The sequence below is a fragment of the Hirundo rustica genome, chromosome 1 (genome assembly GCF_015227805.2).
Source record: "Hirundo rustica isolate bHirRus1 chromosome 1, bHirRus1.pri.v3, whole genome shotgun sequence".
In the NCBI taxonomy this organism is placed as follows: Eukaryota; Metazoa; Chordata; class Aves; order Passeriformes; family Hirundinidae; genus Hirundo; species Hirundo rustica.
Genome location: NC_053450.1, coordinates 131,596,637 through 131,612,994, shown reverse-complemented (window position 1 = coordinate 131,612,994; position 16,358 = coordinate 131,596,637). Strand labels below are relative to the sequence as shown.

At 38.8% G+C, this 16,358-nt stretch overlaps 1 protein-coding gene across 4 annotated transcripts in view; it reads left to right on the top strand.

Annotated features, from left to right (window-relative positions):
- Positions 1 to 16,358, top strand: part of PPP1R9A (protein phosphatase 1 regulatory subunit 9A) — a 134,168-nt gene that overhangs the window by 112,184 nt on the left and 5,626 nt on the right. The window contains exons 12-19 of one of the 4 annotated variants that reach the window (XM_040057150.2): positions 836 to 993; positions 1,566 to 1,866; positions 5,944 to 6,031; positions 6,130 to 6,207; positions 9,340 to 9,538; positions 12,099 to 12,218; positions 14,066 to 14,089; positions 15,270 to 15,452. In XM_040057150.2, the coding sequence (XP_039913084.1) occupies positions 836 to 993; positions 1,566 to 1,866; positions 5,944 to 6,031; positions 6,130 to 6,207; positions 9,340 to 9,538; positions 12,099 to 12,218; positions 14,066 to 14,089; positions 15,270 to 15,452 (1,151 nt within the window). The remainder of the gene's footprint in view (positions 1 to 835; positions 994 to 1,565; positions 1,867 to 5,943; positions 6,032 to 6,129; positions 6,208 to 9,339; positions 9,539 to 12,098; positions 12,219 to 14,065; positions 14,090 to 15,269; positions 15,453 to 16,358) is intronic. The other 3 variants (XM_040057157.2, XM_040057166.2, XM_040057171.2) reach the window with 3 other exon arrangements.

Here is a 16,358-nt window from a genome sequence, read left to right as displayed (position 1 = left end):
TCAGATTTTAATTAATTAGTGTGTTCTGAATGTAGTAATAGACAAGTAAGTTTATCTAATGGATTAGGGTTTGATTTTTACTGTGAGGATTGAAAAAAAATTGTTAAAATCATAAGAATCTATTCTTTTTCTATTATAAAATACAAAAACATCTTTAAAAATGTTTTTAGTCTTAGTCACTGCAGCTTTGTAAAATGTTAAATTTGCTGCAATACTCAGATTTCCTTTGGTAGATGGTTGATAGCTAAGACAAGTACAGCTATGTTAGTTTTACCTGTAGAAGCAAGTCATATATGAAGTGTTCAGTATACTTTGCTCACGAGACATTCAGGAATCGGATGTCTTTGAAGCTAGGCAAGTAAGATGGTTTAATTGTTCCATTTTTTATATTAAATACTTCTACAGTTTTCATGTATCACGCAAGGATGTTTATGCTCTGGTGGAGGAGAAGTCTTTGCCGGCCAAGCACACGCAACTCCCTCTGAAGGAGTCTTAAGTGGATCTACTTTCTGGGCTGGTACAGCTGGGTTTGTGTGGTCATCTGTGTAACAGTGGGAATATTTAGTTGAATTCTTAAATATCTGCGGTTGATTCTTTGCTATGCCCTTGCTGAATCTGTACAGATAAACTTGTTTATGCAAATAACTTTTTCTGGGGGTGCTGTAGGAATTATGAAGGTACAGGTATGAATAAAATGTGTCTTTTCTAACCTAAGTGATTCTGTGGTTCTATGCAAATGCATGCACTTGCAATTGATTGCGCAACAGTTCTTTTTCTTAGAAAATGTAATGTAAGATTCTTCTGTTAAACAGCTTCAAATCATGTTTCCATACAGATTTCAACGAAGCAGTTCCAGAAACAGAGAGACTGGACTCCAAAGCACTGAAGACTCGAGCTCAGCTCTCAGTGAAGAACAAGCGGCAGCGGCCATCCAGAACACGGCTGTACGATAGCATCAGTTCAACTGACGGGGAGGACAGCCTGGAACGAAAGGTGAGAAGGACTCTACCCACTCTTTCAGGATTCCTACGGAGTGCTAGATTGCCCCTGTAAGTCATTTCATCCCGTCTTTATCCTTTCATTGTAGCACAGGCAGTATTTATTCCTCTGTGGCCAGTCTGCTGTGAATGTCCTGGGGTGATGTGCAAGCTGATGTGCAAGTCTGGTCTCCTTATGAGTCAGCAAATCTGTTTTTGTGGTTCTGTTGTGTTTTAACTGGAATCCTGGTCTGTTTGATTTACATGTGCTTTATAATGCAGAGCGGGTCTTCTTATTTATGCAGGAGGTGAAAGGAATTTGCATTGTGCATTTCTCTATTTGTTAATTTGTTACCACAATTGATACAGTATTTGCTCACTGTTTTGTCGTAATCTGACTTCGTCTGAAAGCAAATGCCAATAAACAACACTCTGTGTGGTATCAAAGGGTAATGCCTTGAACTGCTACAGCATTTCATACAAATAGAAAACTAAATAATGAATAAAAGATTTGCATGTTCAAAGTAAATCTTGCTCTGTTTGCTTACTAAGTGGTATAACCTGCTTTATAATCTCTTATACCAACAGCCATCACACAGTTACAGTAGTCCCATGCACATTTCAAAATCACCACTGCCCTTATGCATGAGAGCATCCTCACCAGCATCAGATTCTGGTGCTTCCTCCCTCTCCCCCGTGGCTAGCAGTGCAGCAATCTCACTTGACAACCTAACTGAAAACCAAGAAGAGGAACAGCACCACAAAGGAGGTGTCCGTTCCCCGTATGCTCGGGGAGACACTCCACTTTCCTCTCCTTCAAAATCTGGGCACAGCTCTGAAGCATCTCCTTTGCATCACCCAGCTGGCAGGAATATTTTACAGAATAAAGGTATTACTGTTTCTTTTACAATAAATTTATGCATCTTTTTGCTCACTTAACAGCTATCTACTTTATGACCTTTTGTTGTGCAGTAGTACCTTAGCAACAAGGAGTTCATCATCTTGTAACTTCTTTTCCCTAACTGGAAGTCAAAAATTTTAAAATTGTATGATGTTATAAGAAGAGGACAAAGTTTAAAATGGGATAAGGAACTGCTTACTTACATTTTTTTTCTGGCTTTCTTGTAACTCACTGAAAAAAATGGGGAAATTGCCTTTAAGAAAATGATGTCTTGTGGTTTTTTTTAAAAATCATTATTTGGCCTTGGGACACCTCCATATTAGAAACATGCTTAACACAGGGCACTCGCTCAAATAATGTGATTTTGGCACTGCTAGATTATTTTTTTGGAAGTTGCAGAAAGGAGTGTAAAGCAAGAACAACAGATTGGAGCTTTTAATTGCTGAGAGGGGGCGAAGTCTAGGCTTAATGAGAGGTCAGTGTCTGCAGATTTTTGATTTACAGAAAAAAATAAAGTAATTTCTTGGGGAGGTTGGCCTCATTGTTACTAATTTAATTCAGATTCTTGAAATGCTAGCTAGATAAAACAGGAGGCAATTGTATGTAGCTCAAGTATATGTCTCAGATACCAGTTTATTATAAGAATTAACAATATGAAATGTCACAGAATACTGAGCTGTCCTTTTCAGATGCATTTCAAAGTCAGAATTAGCATTTGACACCACTTCAGCATTCTTAGCAATGAACCTTGCATTTTCAAACTGTCACATAAGCTATAATACGTAATAAAAATTTGTTCATAAGTGAGGGCTACAGGAGGAGATCTAGATAGGTTCATAACAGACTTCAGCTTGTGTCTGAAAAGACTTGCTACTGATTTAAACCCTAGGGGTTTTTTTTCATCTTTATACAGGGCCTCCACATAGGTTCATAAAAGACAGCATAATGAAACTTTACTGAATTTAGGATAGGTTAATATATTGCAAGCATTTTTACATGAGTTCTGAAATTGCTAGTTGTAACTACATTAAATTGTTAAAGATTCCAAGTTAAATTCAATATTTGAGTTTTGCAAATAAAAATAAGGGTGTGAGCATAAGATAGCGGTTTTATAAACTCAGCTTGAATGTGTGATGGCTTTGTCAGGGAAGCCCTAAATCCTGCATTTCACACTGATGTATGAAAAATACTTTGATAAAAAGTTACAGGAAACTAACCTTGTAGTGCAAGGAATAGGGTATTGCATTCCACCCACTGTGTCACTCTTTCCATTTTAGGTCTGAAGAACAATATCTAAACATTGCTGTCATGCTTTCCTCCTGTGACCGTTAAGTAAACAATCAATGCTTTTGGGTGTGTCCAATTCTGCTGAGTAATACATCAGAATTAACCAGAGCAATATAATTTCAAGTGGAAAAAATCCTATTTAATAAGTCCTACAAAGAAAAGAAACTTACTAGAGCAGTTGTTTGGCAACAAGTGTTGCAGCAATGCTATTTTAAATGATTGTTAATTTGGCTGTTAAACTCATATAGCTCATAAAATAAAGAGAGGCATTGCATTTGTTTTTTGTGTTCAGATGGGGTTTTTTAGAGATGGAAAGAGAGCTCCTCTGTGGACACACACATGGCCATGGGTTAGGCTCTCTATAGCAGAAGTGAACATAGCAAGCTCACATTTGTCTTTTCTTCTTTCTTGATGAGATCCTGCAGTGTTGTGGGAAGGGCTGAAGAGGCATGAGATTAGTTTAATTGCAAAATTATGAGCTTATAACCACAGCTTTATCATATCTATGTGATGACCTTATTTTCTTCAGTTCTGCCTGGTTTGTGCAACCTTATCCTTGGATAATGCAGCGAGGTGACCGCGGTGGGCGGTGCTCACTGACGTGAGGCTGCTGCCCGTGCTCTGTGACCGTGGGCAGGGGACTGAGGTCTAGTGTCCTCCACATCCATCAGCCACACATTACTGCAGCTTTCGGCTGGGGGCTGGAGGTGCTGGCTTAAACAGCTTCTGTGTGATTCATTCTGAGAAACCAGCTTTCCCATACCTCGTCTGAAGAGCTGCGAGGAGCCGGGGGAGATGCACCCATCCAGGGTGGCCAAAGTCCCCTCCTGCCCAGGCAGGGCACCTGTGGCTCTGGTTCTTGCTCAGTGCCGTGTGCAAGCATTGAGTACTTCCTGCATGCAAGACCCTGTAGATTCAGATCCACACTGCCACTGCAGCTGGTTTGGGGACCTAGCCTCTCCATTCTCCACTATGTCATAGCCAGCACAAATATTTTCCTCAGCGAGTCATCATTATTTAAAGGGCCCTGGCTGGCCCCAGCTGTGTGGGAGGGGGATCATAGGGATATAAGAGCTCAAACAGAAATTTGCCATTCCAAAGAGCTTCTGTATTCCAGCTGAGCTCTCCAGGATATTTTTTTTTCTCTTGCAGCAGCAAAACTTCCATTTACTAAATGCTTTAATTATTTGCCCAACACAAACCCACTGTACTTTATAATTTCTTGACTTTCATTAAGAAGTTTCCAAAAAAAACCCACTACCCCTTGCCCTGAAGCCCCACCAGCCTGTGAATAGCTAGTGTGAAAATAAATGTCACAATTCTTGTGACGATTTTGTCAGTGCTTAAATGAGAAGTGCATGTTAAAGGTGAAAGAGGAACTATAAGAGGAAACAGGAAAGAAAAATGCACAGTGTAGGGTTGATGCAGAGTGTACATTGCCTAAAGTTCTTCTCTACCTCCTTGGGGAATGGATTTCTTCTTCAGACATTTTCTTCAGACATTTCATCTTGCTCTTGTCTTTCTTCTCAATACTTTCTTTTCTTTGTTTTTTTGGGATGAGATTGCTTGTTAGTTGTTCTTGACTTTTTTTTTTTTTTTTTTTTAACGTAAGGACTTGTGTTGGTGGAAATTGTGGCTTTTAGTGTGAGTACTGCAAAATGCTTATTTTCCTACTTTTCAAAGGATTTAAGAACCAATTAATTGCACATTAAATTTTTTGCTCAGATGAAAACTTGGGCAGGTATTATCTACAAATCAATGCACAAAGCTCTATACACACTGTTGCCTGTTCTGTGATAGTGCTGTGGTACTTTAGGTTAACTTTGGTGGTTCAATTTAAGTCAGCAACACTAGGAGAAATCCACAAACCCAGCAGTGCTTCCAGTTAAAAGTTGTTTACGTCTGAGGTCACATTGCAAAAGCCACCAAACCACAAGTGACATGAATGACTGACCTTCATTTGCTTCCTCTAGGGTATTTGGGAACACTCTTTATGGTCAAGAGTCACTGTGTCTGAATTTTTAAACTACTGTGTGTTTTCTTTTAGCTTCCATATAGATTTCACAGGATGTTTGCCAGACTCAGATTCATTGTTTTGGCTTTATAGGTTCTGCAGCCTGTTTCCTCTTTAGGGTTTAATAGCATTTGTAGAAGAGATCAAAAATTGATAGATGCCTCAGGGCAAATTTATTAACAAAGCTACTTTTAGGTTTTGGGGGAGGTTGTTTGTTTTTTAATTCAGAATGGTTAGATTTTAGGTTACGTGTTCAGGTTAACAAAGATGTTCAGGCTAAACTGATTAATTATTTCATAGAATGTCCATCATGAAAGGTACCCTTGGCTTCAAAATTGGAAAAATAATTTTAGTAGTAATTTTGGAAGTAAAGCATACATACCAAATAAATTCTGTAAAAAATAAATGTAAGCAAACTACTGCTGAGTTTAAAAATTGGTTCACTGGAATGTTTGCCTATAAATACTTTATTTACTTTCTTATATTTATTCAGTTTATTACATATTCATTAAAACTCAATATTAACTTATTCTTTTCTTTAATTAAAATAAGATTTTTGTGTATTTTTGAATTCTGAAATGATTTCTTTTTATTCCTGTTCACACCATCTTCCTAAAAATGAGAATTCCTCTGATTAAATTGTGTACTCACACACATGTACATGTTTGGGTATCTAATTACAAAAAGATACACAAAGTGGTCTGGATGGAAAGTGCCAATTAAAATTAATAATATACATTCTTCCATGTACAAATGTATCCTAGATGGTGCCACAAGTGCTCAGGCAGCAAGAACATCTAGCCCTACTGTAGGGCATACAGAAAAACTAAAGCGAAAACTTGCAGATCTTGGGTAAGCATTTTGTTATTTAAAATACTTTTTCTTCTTCATTAAAAGGATTGAGAGTAAAATTTCGAAGATGTTTCCTGATGTTTTTAATATTCTTATAGGGCTCCCTTGAGAAGGAGTTCAAGCAAGGGCAAGAAGCGGAAAGAGAAAGAAGCCATTAGGGTGACCTATGGCAGTAGGTATGGGCGAGAGATTGAGGACGCGAGAAATTGTGTGCCAGAAACATTGGAAAAACCTAATTATCCTAGCAGATGGAATGTTAACAGTCCCACTGACTACATAAATAAGTGTGAAGCTTTGAGATAACCTGAGCTTACAAACCTAGATTCCTTGGCTCACAAAAGACTAACATATAATCTAAAGATACTTGGAGGTTTATAATGTCATAGAATCATAGAATTTTCTCAATTTGGCAATGACTCACAAGGGTCATCAAGTCCAGCTCGATCACTGCTGCTGTTGCATCCACTAATGGGATTTGCAGAAATAGATTTTCAGAGCAGCCCTACAAGATGCACCCAGCCAGTTAATATCCATGAACCAGAAACCTTGACACAATTCCACTTTTTTTTAAGCCCCCAGAGTGAGGTTGAGCAGCAGCTGTTCCCTGCAGCTTTGCAGCAGACACGCTAGGAATGCTTTCTGAAGGGTCTTTTTTCTGAAGATAAACATCTTAAGTTGAAAAATAGGAAAAATTGTTGACTGCGTGTCACATCAACAACTTCAGGCAAGGAATTGTGAATTCCTTGTGAGATCTGATGAGACAACATCACTAGCATCAGAACTCTGAATAAATAAATGAATGTTCACAGCGACAGGAGGCAATCTTCTCTGCAGAAGTTAGTGTAGGTTTTTCCTGAAGGCCTCTCCTTACATACCTATGAGTCTGATGAGATCACAGCATGATACCTGGTTCCAGGTATGAAAGACAAAGTAAAGTCAGGAGGGCTAAGCAAACTTAATATGTTCCAAAAGTCTAGAAAGGACATAGCAACTCAAAAACTCTGCACATAAATAATGCAAAAAACCTACATGATAAAAGAGCTATTGGAAGAAAGCGAAGTTTGAATGCTATTCACAAAAACACTGTGGTATAAAATCAGTATGTAGCCATTGATGTAGTTCTACTGACAGTCTGGTATATGGAGACCCAGTGACAAGTACATTGTGTAGCTCCATAAAATCAGAAAAGCAAAAGAAACCTTCCTTACTCCCTGAGGCACACTGTGCTCAAGTGCAATGTTCTGTCTCAGCATACATTTTTACGTTTGTATTCTCCAGATATCTGGCAGGATCTTTGGTGATCTTAGGCAGCAGTCATCACCTCTCTGCCGGTGTCAGAAAACCTGTCCCAGTGCGTCTGCTCGCAGCTGACATGGAGTCAGTGATACTCACTGCTGGGTTTCCCTAGTGACAGGGAGAGGCTTCTTAAAGCCAAATCTCTGCACTTCATGTGGCTGGGAGGCAGCTAGTGCCCTTGGCAGGGTGTTAGACATCATGCAGCATTTAAATACCAAGCCGCAGGGTGGGGGAAATGAATGTGTACTTGTCCGTAAGACCTTGAATGACCCTTATGCCAACACAGGATGTTGCAGATGTTTGTGAGATCTCACAGGTGTCTTCCTTAGAGAGAGGAGATCTCAGTGTAGAGATCACTTGCTTATTAGTGCTTGTGGTAAATCAGTTCTTTGTGTTGTCTCTTAATATTTCTTTAATACCATTCAATATCCTAATTATAGTTGCTAAGTAGAGTTTAATACTGCTTTCAAAGTTGAAATTTGTGAACATTTTTCATTCTTACTCAACCTCTGTTAACTGGAGTGTAACTGTTTCAGCCTAACTTTTTAAACAGTCATTGCCACTTCTTTGTTAATAACTCCAAAGAATTTGCCTCAGAACAAATGTGAGTATTTTCTCTCTACAAGTCGAAAGCTGTATAAGCTCTTTGAAAGAAGGAGGATGATGAAGAGACAGCATCCTGTTATAATTAGAGCCATAACAGCAACTGTTTGAAGTAGAATTAATCATGTCAGATGAGTGTTGCATGCATTATTTTGCCATTTCCAGAAAGTAGCACTCAAGATGTGTAAATAAAATCCCAAATTATTTCCTGAAACTACCACTAATGCTACAGATATGAAAAAGTACCCCATTTAAGTAAGAAGCATATATTTCCCTGCCAGAAGTTGGGTGATTTCAGTAACAACATTTGTGTTTACTTTCTACATTCAGTCAAGATTAGAGGATGAGGGAGAAGTAAAGGACTGGGTCAGACAGACCCAGTCAGATAAAAAGGTCAGATCCACCTTTCTTTTAATTGCTAAATGGAGTAGGACTGTCCTTCTGCTTCCATAGGTGGGTGTCCTTTGATGGCTTCACTTTCATCCATACAGAAAAGAGGCTTCACAAGATAAGTGGACTAGTGATTATTTTAATAATGATTCAGAAGCTGTCCAGAAAGTAGATATTGAGGGGGATTTATCTACACTCCATTTACACATGGCTGCTAAGAGCAGTGGGATTTTAATGCTCTGAAACAGTAATATATATGTTGATATAAATAATATGATTCTATGACATATGCATAAATACTTGGAGGCAGACACTTGGCATAATTATTTTTAATTTACATACTGCACTAATGATATATTTAGGAAATAAAATTTAGGCATTTTTGTTATAAGTGTTACCTTTGCCTTGATTACTGCAATCTTTCTTATTATGAAGAGAGAATCTGATGGAGTCCCATAGGTGTTTCTTTCATTTTTCTATATCAATATTTTTAACATTTGATTAATTTAAAAGCAAGATGATAGTACTTCCTGTGTATGTAGCTGTTGTAACACAGGAACGTCTCCATAGATGGATACAGATGCATCTGATTCGTTCTGCCTGTGCTCAGAATCCAAGCCAGCTCTTCTCTGGGAATCAGTGGCAGCTTGGGTCAGTGCTGAGTCTAATGGTTTAATCATGCTGAGATACCACTGGGGCTCAGAAACACACAAACACAACATGTGGCTTTTTCACAGGAGCTGGTGGGAGTATAGGCATTTTCAGCTGGCATCTGTCTCCATTTGCTGGGTGTATGTTGTCTTAAGAAAGCCGGGGTTACAAAAAGAATCAAAAAGAACACGCTTTTTTTCTTTAGCTGAACGAGAGATTTCAGGCATGCCCTTACCAGCTGCATGCCACTCTGTTCTTTAGTCACAGCTACAGGGAATGTCACTCTTTACAACTTACTGCCTCTGTGGCATTTTGTTTCGCCTTCTTTTATAATCTAATGCATATTCCTGCTCCTTTCTCTTAAACAGGACTGTCAGAGAGATGCTGCAGAAGTCAGCAAACACTAAATCTTTAGCAGAGCGATCCTCCTCTCTCCCACACTGTGTACCATTCACATGGTATGGAGAGAGCGGCAAGGGATCCAATTCTTCTAGCAACCTGCCGTCGCCTACCAGCTCAACTGAACCTTCCTCTGAAAATTTAAGCCCAGCTAAAAAAGGGTCAAAGGTAGAAAATAAAAACTACCTTATTCCCACTGTGTTGAGTAGCATAATTGGCTTTGTGATTCTCGAAACAAGAACAGGCCAATATGTGACTACTGCAATAAACAGTGCATGGTGTTCATTGTACAGTAACAGCCCATCCAAACAGAACATCTCTGTCATTGTACCATTCCCTGTTCTACCTTTTTTACTCTGTCTTAATGTACATTATTCCGGTAAACTAACTGTGGTGTGCTGTACTGTAACAGAAGCAAGTGGTGCCAGTGGAAATTAGCATTTGGATCCACCGAACAAATGCTAGATTTTTGTATTCGGTTATAGATCTTTTCTTCATTTTTCAGGACTGTAGTGGGAATACCCATGTTCAAATGAGGTGTTTGCAAGTGAAGAAATGCTGTATGCTGTCAGTCATCTGCCTTTTTTCCCCCAGTAATGAAATCTGTTTGTCATGCATGCTGGATGTTGGATTTAATTCTCTATATGAAGATGCTTGAACTGTAAATATGAACTATGGCAATTTAATACATCTGTGTGATTCCTTTCTATGTGCATGAATGTTTCAGCATGACAATTCCTTAAATAACCCCTATTTATAGTAATATACTTAGCTTTTTCACGTTTGTTTTCACTTCTGGAAAATATTTCTTTGCCTGTAACTTCTTATGACTTATGGCAGTTGTTTTTTTATATTGGTCTGGTAAAAAGAAGCAGATATGGTTCTCAACTCTGTATAGGAATATGAATCAGAAATCTCATTTCTCTGTCTTCTACCACCAAATGCATGTTCATAATAGCAGTTTCCGCAGGCATTTCTTATTTTTTTTGATGCCAAAAGCTGGTGATACATTACTGCTGCTGTGCACTAAGCCCTACAAGATCATAGCTGTTCTTGTGTTGCCTGGCAGGGAAAGCAGCACAAGGCTTACAGCAGTCCAAATCAGACTGATAGAGAAGACCACAAATGAAAACTCTGAACAGAAATTATTTGCTTATCTCTTCTCTTTTAGGGAAAAAAGAGAAATTTTTAGACTCGTCAATCCTATTTATGTATTTAAACAAACATTGTTTGAAAATAGTTTTCAAATGGGGGAAAAAGCACACCCTTTTAGATAGTATTAGGTTGAGGTTGTGGGCGCTGTCCTTATTACCAGGCCTTGGCTATCTTTGGGTTTTGCTGTAGAAAATTACATTTGAAAAAGCCTAAAATCAATGTAAAGCTGAATCTTACACAAAACAGAGGTGAAAGAAAAATCAGAGTGCTTAAAAAAGAAAAATGTGTTCTTCACACAACAGGAGGTAGAGCTGTTGAACTCCTGGCCTAAGAATGCTGTGTGGGCTAAGGAAGCAGCTAAGGAAGCTGCTCAGATTTTCTTCTCCTCTCTAAAGAGCTGGGCAAAACAGAACAGGAATTCTAAATGTAGGTGAGAGAAAATAATCCCAAAAATATTCTTATGTTCTCTGTAAAGTTCTCGGGCTCTTAAATTAAGAGTTTCTGGACTACTATTCAGGCTTTCAAAGCACAGCATAATGCCAATATTTAGTTGTATTTCCAGCAAAACTAAGAGGACTAACAGTTGATATTTTTTGAAGTTTTCATGTTTTCAGGAGAGACAGATCAAGTATTTGAGGGGGGCAGATAGCAGGATAACTTTTTTAGTGTTGTTTTTATTGTTTCACTTTCTAAAGTGAAGGTCACAGATTAATTTGATTTAATACTCATTTAGATGTTAGAGAGAAGAGATCTCCGTATTGTCAAGTGTGTAACCAAGTTAAATGGAATACCATGGTGTTCTTAATCTTTTATATATTTTAATTTTTTCATTGTTCTCCCTCGAGTGTGAAATACTTGTTAAGTTTTGTCTTATTCTAATGGTGATTTTGTTGCCTGAAAAATATGTGCCTGCTTTTGCTGTTATTTTCTGTAAGATGTGATGTGTCTCATTGCATTGTTAAGAAAAAGCAGGGTTTGTTTTATGGTTATTAGTTCAGTAAATAATATTCAATGTCCAAAGATATTTTTTACCTTCAGTTTCAGGTTTTTTTCTAAAGGCATAGGCAAAGAGGGAGGACCCTTTCACTTTTCAAGGACATTATGTGGGACTCAGAAGTGGATTCACAGGATATTCTCCTTGCTCTTTCAATAGGAGTTTTCACTTCTCTCTCTTCATTAATTCTCTGTCCTATTCTTCGTGCTACTGCCTGTGGTATGCTTTGCCTAAGTATTTGGAGGACAGTAAATGCTAGTGATTAACCTGCAGAAGCAGTAATTTAGCTCCAGGATGAGAGCCAGCATGTTAAGAGTCTGGAAATTGCTTTTAGACACTTTCGTTATTTATTGAGGCATTAAGCTGGCAAAGGTGTCTCATGAAGTACAGAGTGGTAAAAATACTGTGCATTCTATGAATAGTAACACTATAAAACATAGACTTCTTCATGTGTATTGTGCTTGGATTGGTAAATGATTGAAATCACTCCTGAGCCAACATGGAAGACAGAAAGCAAATTTCCTTTTAGATGCACCTAGAAAATAATTTGTTCATTCTTACTCCTCTCTTTCTCCACAGAATTTCACATTCAATGATGATTTCAGTCCCAGCAGCACAAGTTCAGCTGATTTGAGTGGTTTAGGAGCAGAACCTAAAACACCAGGCTTCTCTCACTCCTTAGCACTGTCATCAGATGAGGTATGCAGATGAAATTGTTTCATTTGGCAAATAGTCGTTTTCTTTTTCCTATGGAATCTCTCTTGATTACTCAAATAATAAAGGAAAGGTTTTAGGCAGTAGGATTGGAGAAGGAAATTAATCTTGGTTTCTAAATTAAGATTTTTCTTGTTCGTATAATAACAATTTAAAATAATGCCCTGTGGCAGTGTTGTAGGGAAGTGGAATGCAGTTGCTGTCCTAAGAGATGCTATATCCTCACACGTGCCAATACATTTTTTCTAAATATGTACATATGGACATAGATATAGATAGACATATAAATATACTAAACTAGGCCTGAGAGAGTTTTGATATACCAAACATACAGTATGGTTTGGTAAATGTGGTAGAGATGTAAGGCACCTTCACCTACCCCAGTTTTTACCCTGGCAGAGTGACCTGTACGTGCAGTAATTGTGTGTTACTGTACCTGAATGTACGTGTATTGATTATAACTGTATGTCTTCATCCACTCTGCATTCTTTGTGCTTGCTTTGCACAGTGGATTTGAAGTCAATTACTCCAGAGTTTTTTCATACAACGATAAAGTAAAAGGGCATTCCTAACCCTGTAAATTGGTGACATATTTGAGTTGAATGTAATGTATTGAAAATACTCTTCTTAAGATACGAATTTTTAAGTCAGTTCTGGGTGAGGTTGGATGATTTGACAGTAGCTGACAGCTCATCCTGTGGAGTCAGAAAACTTGTGCATTTGTTCTTTTACAAACCATAAGAACTTCAGATTTTTTGTGTGAGATTTGAGCCAAATTGTTTTTACTAGAGAGGGGGAACTTGAAGTATCTGTACCTTCTATACCCTTTTTTTGTTGTTTTAATGATAGGTAGGCTTTTTATTACTGCCTGCATGGTTTGCTTGGGTTTAAAGAATGAGAGCTGTTCTGTGCAATTCTATTTGCCAAACTGAAAGTCTACAAACCCAGCCATTGTTTTGAGGTTGCTTTTACTGAAGGTAATTAAAGGCAAGAATTTATAACAAAAGGAGGCAGCGCAGAGGTCTGCATATGCTGTAAATTACTGAAAATAGCAAACTCATCATTTGCACTTTATTTAATGTTAGTACTATCTTGATAACGCCTTTCATTATCTTACCATGTTTAATTCCCCTTATATTATTTATTTGATTGTGGCAACGTTCTGTTCCAAGTGGTTTGAATTAAAAGCTTGAAAATCCTTTCATTTTGCATGTTCAGCTCTCTACTTTATTACTTCTAAAATACCAAGCATGAGCAGGCCCATAAAAATGAATGTGTTTTCTACATCCTCTGCTGTGTGCCAAATTGCTGCCCCCAGATGAGGCAGCGCGTTCAGCAAGAGCTGCCCTGGATGCCTCCCCAGCCACCCTGCTCCTCAGCCTTCCACAGTGCATTGCTGTGAGCACTCCTCTGCTCTGGCTTCCCTGGGAGCCCCATCAGCATTTAAAGAAGATGAAAAAATGGAAGGGAGGGGAGGGAAGCCAGTTCTTGCAGTCAGTTCTCCTCTAGTTAAGGAGCTTTTCCTCTTGGAAATTGGAGCCATCAGAGAGGTTCCCACCAGTTCTGCGGTATCAGGATCAGGAACTCCGAAGGGCTTTCATTGATGCAGTGTCAGATTTAGCTGCCAAATCATGTGTATGCTGAGCTTTCAGCATAACCTCTTTGCTTCTGGAAATAATTATTTTTAAAGAAATGTTGTTGGTTTTAAGTAGCCATATCTGTTTGCAAATCTTGGTGCTGCCGTTGCCTGAACTTTTACGTGCTGTTACATGTTTAGTATTTCATTTCTATAATGCTTTTCTTTCCCATTTCCTTGTTGCTCCCTCACTCAGAGCCTGGATATGATTGATGATGAGGTGAGATACTAGCCTGCTGTTGTGGTGAATCGTGTGACCGTCACGTGGCAATGTACTGTCTCTTTCGCAGAGTCACATTTCTTGTCTTGTGGTGTGTGGCAAACACCTTTGTTGGCACAGAACACACAGATGTCATTGGCTCCTCTTTCTGTGTCTTGAGTTGCCCTCTCCTTGTTGCTGAGAGTTTTCAAGGCTACAGCAAACTGTATTTTTTGTGGTGTGCTGGAAGCAGGAGGTGGGTCAGTGTCAAAGCAAATCTACCAGACCATGCATCAGCTTTGCTGAGCTCGTGCTGGCAATAGGAGAAGAAAAAGATAGTGTCCAGCCCTGACAACTGGACAGCCAGAAGCTGAGAGAGCTCCCAGCATCATCTCAGCTGATGTAAAAGCTGCTCTAACTGCAGACAGCTGCTGGAGCCTGTAGCAGCTGCTTTGCTGACTACAGCCAGGACAGAATAGCTTTTGTTTCAGGCCCCACTGGCATACCCGTGGGTGGAATAAAGTGTCGGAGCAGGGACCTGGGTCTGCTCCAGCAGTTGACGCCACACTTGCCCTTTTTGGTGGGGTTTGTGTTCTCACCCACAGCAGCACAATATGGTGAGAGCAGGGCCAGGGCTGTGGGATCACTGTGTGTTTCGTACCACTCCTCTGTGTCATCTCTTCCATAGATAGTATCAGTCTCACTGGCTGTTTGCTATCATCACTTTGAACTCTGGACTGGTTTTTTGAGGGTTTTATTTTCCCCTGTGGTTTGTTTTTGTTTTTTTTTTAATAGCTTAAACAAATAATAAACATCTGTGAATGAGCCCAGGAAGTGGAATGTGCAATTCATTGCATCCTCTAGAAACCTACTAATTTGAAGGAAAAAAATCTTGTGAGGGAATGGAAGCATATGTGGTTTGAATTGTGCCACCTGGCCATTTCAGTCCCTGCTCGGGTTAAAAGGAGTGTCAGTTCCTTTTCCTTCTATGATTCTATAGATAAAAGACTTTTTGGGTACCTTTTACTCATTTTTAGGTGTCTGGTTAGATAGAGAGGTAATACAGCAGTGTGAAATTGTTATTATTGTAGTGCAAAGATAGTCCAGATATCTGTGCTCTGATGCTGGCGGTTTGTGCAGAAAAATGTTGTTCCTCATCTGTGTTACCCTTTAATAATAATGTGGAATATTTTTGTGGCAGATCCTTGACGATGGACAGTCTCCGAAACACAGTCAGTGTCAGAGTCGTGCTGTTCACGAGTGGAGTGTGCAGCAGGTTTCCCACTGGTTGATGAGCCTGAACCTTGAACAGTATGTTTCTGAATTCAGTGCCCAGCACATTAATGGGGAGCATCTCCTTCAGCTGGACGGTAGTAAGCTCAAGGTAATTAACTGACTGGACTTCAAGATTGACGACAGTATTTTTTATCACTTTACATCATGTCAAAGGCAGTTAGAATTCATCCAGAAAGCAGCAAATCCTTGTGCATGGAGTCATGATAGGCCAGAATAATAAACAGAAAGTATAAAGCCACAGCAACACTTTAAGAAATTCCCATGAACTTGGAATCAGAAGCTTCAGAAATGCAAGGCATTTGCTTTGTGAAAATTCTTGGTGCATATAATGTACCCATATTTGCATGTGCAAATCATACAGCAGTGTGTGAAAGTGGTATTTGCATGCACATATTTCTTATCCAGCTCTATTTTGTGAAAGGGCGATTCTGAGAAGACAGTGGATAGACATATATCAAGTAGCAAAGGAGTAATGGATTAAAGGGATATGGGAGGCATAAGCTGATGCCAGTTGTAGTATGTTAGAACTAAATACAGTTTTGATGTACAAAGTATGCGTTGTTTCTTGTATAAAAATATGAGCCTACTTCAGTCAAAAATACAGGATGGAGTTGCAGGAAGCTCAGTAGATCTGAAAGTCCACGTTTGGTGTTTCCCTTCTGAATTTTTTGGTGGCACTTCACTAACTCTAAGTGTCTTAGAAGACTACAGGTGAACTTTTGACTAAGGCATAGCAGTGAGAATTTGGAAATCTTGTTCTATGTAGATTTAGATGATTTCAATAAAATAATTTATTTGCCTTATTTGATCAATGAAATCAATGTTGGTGGTGGCAATGAGGTCTCATTCTTTAATCTTCTAGAAGTGGAAAGCAGCAAGTGTAGTACTTGCACATCAGTGACGTATATCAGTTTGTGACAGATGCACTTTGTTGTTACAGTCTTCTGAGAATTATTGCTAGAGTATGAAAACAAAACCTGATAGATTAAACCTT